At 30.0% G+C, this 8,181-nt stretch overlaps 1 protein-coding gene across 2 annotated transcripts; it reads left to right on the top strand.

Annotated features, from left to right (window-relative positions):
* Positions 1–2,201: 2,201 nt before the first annotated feature.
* LOC131626887 (lysine-specific demethylase JMJ26-like) lies at positions 2,202–8,181 on the top strand. Of its 2 annotated transcripts, none has more exons than XM_058897727.1 (13): positions 2,202–2,392; positions 3,325–3,818; positions 3,943–4,058; positions 4,211–4,310; positions 4,432–4,564; positions 4,639–4,702; positions 4,784–5,447; positions 5,889–6,218; positions 6,609–7,019; positions 7,096–7,168; positions 7,247–7,332; positions 7,420–7,539; positions 7,700–8,181. In XM_058897727.1, the coding sequence occupies exons 2-13, from the start codon at positions 3,330–3,332 to the stop codon at positions 7,769–7,771; spliced, it is 2,658 nt and encodes an 885-aa protein (XP_058753710.1). In that variant the 5' UTR covers positions 2,202–2,392; positions 3,325–3,329; the 3' UTR covers positions 7,772–8,181. The 2 variants fall into 2 exon arrangements, with proteins under 2 accessions (XP_058753710.1, XP_058753716.1); XM_058897733.1 differs by having other exon boundaries at positions 3,946–4,058; positions 7,700–8,180.

Raw genomic sequence — 8,181 nt, forward strand, 5'->3', positions numbered from 1 at the left:
CATTGAATATGTATCTAAAGTGATTTATAAAAACTTACTAATGCATTGAATACACTAGTTTTTATAAAAATTTACTGTTTATAATCTATTTATAAATTTTATACTTAATTAATTTTTTAAATATTTTTTAATTTATTTATAAAGTAAATATTTTTTGCATTTCTAATCAATTATAATTGTTAAATAATTCAATTAGGTTGATTTTAATCATAGCTATTTTTATTTATAAAAAAAAAACTCACAACCATTTATAAAGTTATATATAGAACTAGACCAAAAAAAAAAGGTTACATATCATTAGTTTTAGCTTGTTGACATGTAGAATTTTTTAGAAAATTAAAATCATAAGATTAATCTTGAATCTCTTTTATATTTGTACATATAGATTTGCCTTTAGAAAAATTCTTATAAGTATAATTGTGGATTGTTATTATAATAATTATTTAAAAACAAATGAAAATTTTCCATATTTAATGAATTTTTATTTCGATTAACATTAAAAACGATAATTTTATATTCTTTCTCATTAAAAATTGGAGATATTTCTCTCCATTACTTAATAATGATTATTTAATAATAATAATAATAATAATAATAATAATTATTATTATTATTAGTTTTTATGTGAATTTGGGAATACTTATCCTTAATAGTTAACTGGTCCTTTTTAATTTATTACCATTAACTATTCATTTTAATTGTAACAATAAAATAAAAATTGAATACACAAAAAAGATTGCAAAAAATATCTTTCCAAATTTAATAATAAAAAAGAAAAAGATTTTGAAACTAATTCTTATTATAAATTTGAATACATTGAATATGTATTTTAAGTGATTTATAATTTTCAATTTAAAATTTACTAATGCATTAAATACACTATTTATAATGTACTATTTAAAATATATTTATAATTTTAATTAGTATGTATATAAAATTTATTATTTTTTAAAATTTACTAATTTTCAATTTATAATTTACTATTTAAAATATATTTATAATTTTATTATGTATATAAAATTTATTATTTTTTATCATGGATTTTTTTTAATAAAGCTTTCATTAAAAGAAATAAAGATGATATACCCAAAAAAAAGGACTGCAAAAAAAATTCTACGCTTCTTTCCTATAAATATAGGGTTTACTTAATTTGTATATAAAGCAAACATATATTTTTGTATATTTAATCAATTATAATTGTTAAATAATTAATTTTTTTAAACTTTAATCATAACTAATTTTATGTGTGAAAAAAAAATCAACCATTTATAAATCATACTTATCACTAAATTAAAAAAAAACAAACAAAACATACATATCATAAGTTTTAGCTTGTTAACATTTATATTCTTTTTAAATAATGAACTCATAAGATTAATCTTGATTTTTTTTGTTGAGAAAATAAGAATAATTTTATTTCATAAAAAACATAAGTACAAATGTTGTAGATTCAGACAAACCAACTGACTATTTATATATAAAAATAATTGGACATATTTGTCTCCATAACTTAATAATAATAATTATAATAAAAATTTTATACAAATTTGAAAAACACCCGTTAATTAAAAAGATTGCAAAATAATATTTTTTCTAAATCTAATAATAAAAAAATTCAAAGTTTTCTAATAATAAAAAAAAAATCATAATCCACTAACATTTAGTACTTCAATACGGCAACATTGTCATTCTGAAAATAGGAAAAGGACATTAGGAATATAACATGGAATTATAGTAAACCCTATTTGAGTCAATCATGAATCTAGCTCAATAATTTGATTGGTCAAAATCGTAGGCAATACCCAAATTTGAAAAACTAACAAAAACCCTTGAATAACATAAATAGTAAGAAAAAATTAAAAAATTATCTATTTATGTTTCACTAAATTTAAAAATATATATTTTAATCCTGAATCACCTCATAAATATTAAATACCATATCTTAAATAATATTAATCCAAATCTGATACGGGGTTGGTGGCGATTTAAATATATATATATATAAAAAGACCAAATAAATTACTAGTAAGTAGTAACAATAATGATATAAATGTGGCATTAATAAAAAATCAAATCAAATAAAATATTACGTAATATTAGATTGGGTTTTTTGGGAATAAAAAAAAAAAGAATATAAATAAGTAGGGAAATACTCCGTTGCAGTTGATTTGATTCTACTAAAATTGAGCCAAACTGCGTGCTGAGGATGTTACGTGTTGCTGATTCTCATCTTTTCGTTCCTCTTTAATTCAATCAATCTCAACTAACAAGATTCTCTTTCATTTTATTTAACGCCATTCTCAATTCTCCTTTCATCAATTCATCATCACATTCTCTCTATTCATTCATATAATCGATTCTTGCCTTCAGTTTTTTTTTACATGTTCATCAGGTACGATTTATTTCGCTTTTCCCAGTTTCGCATTTCGGTTATCATTCAATTCTCTATGTATATTCTGATTTTTATTCCGTTTTGGATTATTATTATTATTATGATTACTGTATCATCATGCAATGAATGTCCAAACCTCCTTTAAACCCTGTTAATCTGTTCATCTCGATTTCGTTCTGTGCTTTCTTCTTTCTCATCAATGCGATTCTAATTTCGCTTTTTTTTATTCAGTTATGTTTTTTGGTTGACTTTAGTCAACTCCGATGTGCACTGACTTTATTAACTTGGTTTGGGTTTTGATCTTATTGCTGAAATTCATAATGCACTTGATTTTATTGTCTTCTTCTCCAAAATCAATCATGAATTTGTGATACTATTTTTTTGGTCTTAACTAGAGTCGTCTCAAGTTTTTGAAACCTCACGGTTTAAAACCAATAGAGGCCTTGTTTTAACTATGATAAATTTTGGGGTAATAGGCCCGGATAATCGGAGACTTTGTTTAAACTGATCAAATGATCAATGATTGTTTGGTTAGGATTTCAACTCAGGTTCTCTCGAACAAGATGTCTTTTAACGGAAACTCCTTAGCGATCTGTCTTTTCACTATTACTTGATTATGAATCTATGATACTGATATAGTTTTGTCATGGTTTTCATTTAGTTTGTCTAAATTTGTTAGCTAAACACTTTTTTTTTGCTGTTCTTGATTGATTATTGATTTGGAGTGTATAGTATGGCTTTGTTTCAATGTTGTTTACTTTCCTTTACTGTGATAATGATAAGTGATGGTGTTTTTTGTTCAATAATTTATGGTTTTTGAATCTAGGTAATTTTGCACAACTGAATGTCGGCGGTTTAATGAGTTGTTATCGATATAATGATTTTTGGATATTTTGTAATCGTTAGAGTGTGTTTCTTTGTTGGTTCTGCAGTAAAAATGGAAGTCGTAGTTCCTAGACGAGTACGGTCAAATAAACAGACTAGTAAGTTGAAGTTGTCTGGATGCTCAAAAGCTTTTGGAAGTTTAAAGAGAAAGGCTGAAGAAATTCATGAGTGTGGTGATAATGAGAAACCTGAATCGGAAATGAAGGAAAATCCTACAGTATCACAAGAAGAGCCAAGCAAAATCCCAAGATGCTCAAATTATTTTGGGATTTCATATAAAAGAAGATTTCAAGAATGTCATAGACCTCATGCCGATAAAAATTCAGAAGCCGTAAAAGATGTTATGAAATGTTTAAAGGAGACATCTAATCTCCCATCTAAGAAAAGAGTTAAGTCAAAGAAGCGTGCTCTTTTAAACAAGAAACAGAAACAGGAACTTGAAGATGATCTATTGATGGATGATGTTGAAGAAGATGATGAAATGTTTTTTCTTCTTAAGTCAAAGAGCAGGAGCAGAACTGGTAGAAACAATAGCACAATGGTGACTATCTTTCTCACCACCTAATTCATACGCTTTAAAAGCTAAAACCTTGATCTTTTATGATAGTTTTCTTAATTGGTGAAATATTACATCATGCTTAATGATGCTTATTTAATTGTCTCAGCAGGATGTTCAACAAAATACTCGGAAATGTCATCAGTGCCTGAAAAAGGAAAGAATGTCTTTTGTGCCATGTACTAAATGCAACAAAATGTATTGTATGCGATGCATCAACCAATGGTATGTCAATTATCATCTCATTAATGAACTCTTCCAAAGGCTTGTGTGCTAATATCTCATTAGTCAATTTCAGCAAAGAGTTTATGTGTCTGTTTTTGGTTCATAATATGCTATTATAAAATAGAGCTGTTGCTAATTTTTTTGTAATACAGGTACCCTGATATGTCTATAGAAGAAGTTGCTGAAAGTTGCCCATTTTGTCTTAAAAATTGTAATTGCAATGTTTGCTTGCGTTCGAAAGGAACAATTAAGGTTTACTTTACTTTGATGCCTACTTCTAAATTAATTTCTGTGGTGAAACGAATATGTCATAAATTAGAATTATATTCATACTTGTAACTCTTATTCAAATTATTTTTATATCTACCTTCAGACATCTAACATGGAGATCACCAATTACGAAAAAGCTCAGTATCTGCATTACATGATTAACTTACTCCATCCATATCTAAAACAAATTTGTCATGAACAAAGTCAAGAGGTAGATATTGAAGCCAAAATACAAGGTATTAATCTTCCCTTATATTTTTGTTTTTGCTACTGCGTTCAATCAGTCAACAATAATAAACCCTTCTTTCAGGAAAATCTTCTTCTGAGTTTGTGGTACCACAAAGTCTTTGTTGGGATAATGAGCGTGTCTATTGGTAAGTTTGCTTTTACTTGAGATAATGGCATGATTATTTCTGTGCAATAGTATATATTTTAACATTTTGTACTTGGAACAGTGATTATTGTGCTACCTCAATTATTGACCTTCATCGAAGCTGCCCCAGTTGTTCCTATGAACTTTGCCTTAAATGTTGCCAAGAAGTTCGTGATGGAAGTATTACTCCCCGTGCTGATATGAAATTCCCATATGTGAATAGGGGCTATGACTATATGCATGGTGGTGACCCTCTACCATTGTCTTGTGATTTAGAGACTTCAGATGGTCATCTTGAGATATCTACAAAGTGGAATGCACAGGCTGATGGAAGAATTTGTTGTGCACCGAAGGAGATGGGAGGTTGTGGTAGTTCTGTGTTGGAGCTGAGACGCACCCTCCCACATAGGTGGATGCCTGACATGGAAGTTAAAGCTCACAATATGCTGAAAAATTGGGAAACTGAACAAACAACTCTTCAGTGGGAAGGAGCTGCATCAAACCACAACTCAATGGAAAAGGAATATTTTTCAGAGTCAAGAGACATTTTAAAACAAGGGATGTCGCTCTTCCAAAAACATTGGGCTAATGGCGAACCGATTATTGTTCGTGATGTTCTAAAACAGGGTACAGGTCTGAGCTGGGAGCCAATGGTAATGTGGCGTGCTTTGTGTGATAATGTGGGTTCAGTTATGAGTTCAAAAATGTCAGATGTGAAGGCCATCGATTGCATGGCTAATTGTGAGGTTTGTCCAGTCCCCTTTATTACACAGTTTGGAAAATTTGTCAAATTAGAGCATGTATGTCTAAATTTTTAGTATTTTCTTACTAAATCCCTCTACTATTCTTGACTGTGGGAATTTCTAGTTTTTTAAGATACCGTAAGAGTGCTTTAATACTGTCATTTCGCCTTAGTATATTTATAAAAGAGATAGCTAAATCTTAGTTTTGTTTGTATTGGGCATTTAGTATTGAGTCTATGGCTATGATACTCCTGTATTATATGCATTGCTTTCCAAATTTTTATTTGTATAATTCAGATTCTACGTATTGTGGAGCTTCCATCGCCATCTTAGTATTCTGTTTTCTTAAATCCTCAGTGTAATATGTTTAGTTTGTAGTTTTGTACTTCTGCAGCATGCCATAATTCTTGCCAAAATTAAATTAACCCTTCTAAACCTTTGCAGGTTGAAATTAATACTCGTCAGTTCTTTAAAGGTTATATAGAGGGACGAACATATAGAAATCTCTGGCCAGAGATGCTAAAGCTAAAAGACTGGCCTCCTTCTGATAAATTTGAAGATCTTTTGCCTCGTCACTGTGATGAATTTATTCATTCCTTGCCATTCCAACAATATACTGATCCTCGGGCTGGAATTCTCAATCTGGCAGTAAAGTTGCCAGCCCATGTTCTAAAACCTGATATGGGTCCAAAAACATATATTGCTTATGGGATTAGAGAAGAACTTGGTAGGGGAGACTCTGTAACAAAGCTTCACTGTGATATGTCAGATGCGGTATGCTTAAGCACTCTAAGCCTATCCTTCAGCATTGAATATTTTCTGCATATATATTCATTCTTCTTTCTCTCTGAGAACCTACATGACTGCCTTTAGGTTTGCATATTGGACTGAAAAACATTGTTCTCAATGCATCATGCATGGACTTCATTAATATTTTTCCAACTGCTTGTTCATAGAGAATGAACATTCTTTTATATGTTGAAAGTAGAAACTATACCTTTATATTACACATTACTTGTCTAAAAGGATATCATTATATGGTTAAAATATTTAATTTGTTAATATGTGTCACTATATGGTTAAAATTTATTTATATAGTGTCGAATGTCAATTGGAAGCATATTTCCTTTTTATTCTAATTTATAGTTTAATTAATTGTCATAGGTGAATGTTTTGACCCATACGGCAGAGGTACAATTAACCGATGAGCAGCATTTGGCTATTCCCAAATTGAAAGAAGCACACAAGGCACAAGATGAGAGAGAACACTGTGCTCCAGAAAGGGCTGCTAGATGCCTAAATAGTCGACTTTGTGACAACAGAGAACATGAAAATGAAGAAGTATTAGAATGTCACTATAGGGATAACCATCCTATTGAAGTCAGTGGAGATATGTTTCGAAATGACGTGTCCGAGGGTGGCACTTTTTCTGCTACTTCTACAGAAAACGAAACAACGGTAACAGGTAGTGCCCTGTGGGATATATTTCGAAGAGAGGACACTGAAAAGCTAGGAGCATATCTTAGAAAACACTCGAAAGAATTCAGACATACTTATTGTTCGCAGATTGAAGAGGTATTGTAATGATTTATATTTCTGTCTACTTGTATTTTTAATGCTTGATTCTCAAATAAAATTCTTTGTTGGTTAGGTTGTACATCCAATTCACGACCAGTGCTTTTATTTGACTTTGGAGCACAAGAAGAAGTTGAAGGAGGAGTTTGGTTAGTCCATAGAATTTCATATAACTGCATGCTTCAGTTCCTGCATTAATTAGTTGTTAACGCGAATCTCGACTTTAGGTGTAGAACCATGGACTTTTGAGCAAAAACTCGGGGAGGCAGTATTTATTCCTGCTGGATGCCCACATCAAGTCAGAAATCTCAAGGTAAAATATCTCTTAACGCATATTTGATTCGTACTTTCAAATTATTTGATTGTATTTGTTGTCCTAATCATATGTTGAATCTTGCAGTCATGCACAAAAGTTGCTGTAGACTTCGTGTCCCCAGAAAATGTCCATGAGTGTCTTCGCTTAACTGAGGAATTCCGCCAGCTTCCGAAGAACCACAAAGCTAGAGAAGATAAACTTGAGGTGATATGCTTGTAAATCATAATTCCTTGTGTCTTTTATGTTACACTCACCTCCATATGATGACAGTTCTAAATTTCAATATTAAGTTATTCGAGAAAGTTTGATATTTTCCTTTTCTGTTTGATGAATTATTGACATTGCTCTTTCTTTGATGGAACAGATAAAGAAAATGATAGTTTATGCCGTTGATCAAGCTGTCAACGACCTACAGGATTTACTCGATTCTTCTTGATTGGCAGAATACTACTTCATTTTTGCCTTGTTGATGATCCGCTAGATTGGGGGGAGTGTAAACAGTTTCCAGATAGAAAATTTTGAAGTTAGAATCTTTGATTTTAGATTATTTCACAATTGGGTTTTTTTTACTTTTTTTTGGATAAAAAAAAGTAATTGTATTCAAGAGAAATGTTACAGAATAATTATAGAATTCATGCCAAAAGAAAATACATGCATTACATCAGACAGTGTTCTTTTTTTTATTGTTTTTAGAGGAAACATGTTTCAAGAAAATACATGCATTACATCAGACAGTGTTCTTGTTTGTTGTTTGATCAATTTAGTTAATTTAGAGAAATACTTGTTTGAAAAGCCATTTAATGCAAAGACATTAAGTTTAATGGCATAGTCGATTTTGTAACACAG

This window comes from Vicia villosa, linkage group LG1 (assembly GCF_029867415.1).
Source record: "Vicia villosa cultivar HV-30 ecotype Madison, WI linkage group LG1, Vvil1.0, whole genome shotgun sequence".
NCBI lineage: Eukaryota > Viridiplantae > Streptophyta > Magnoliopsida > Fabales > Fabaceae > Vicia > Vicia villosa.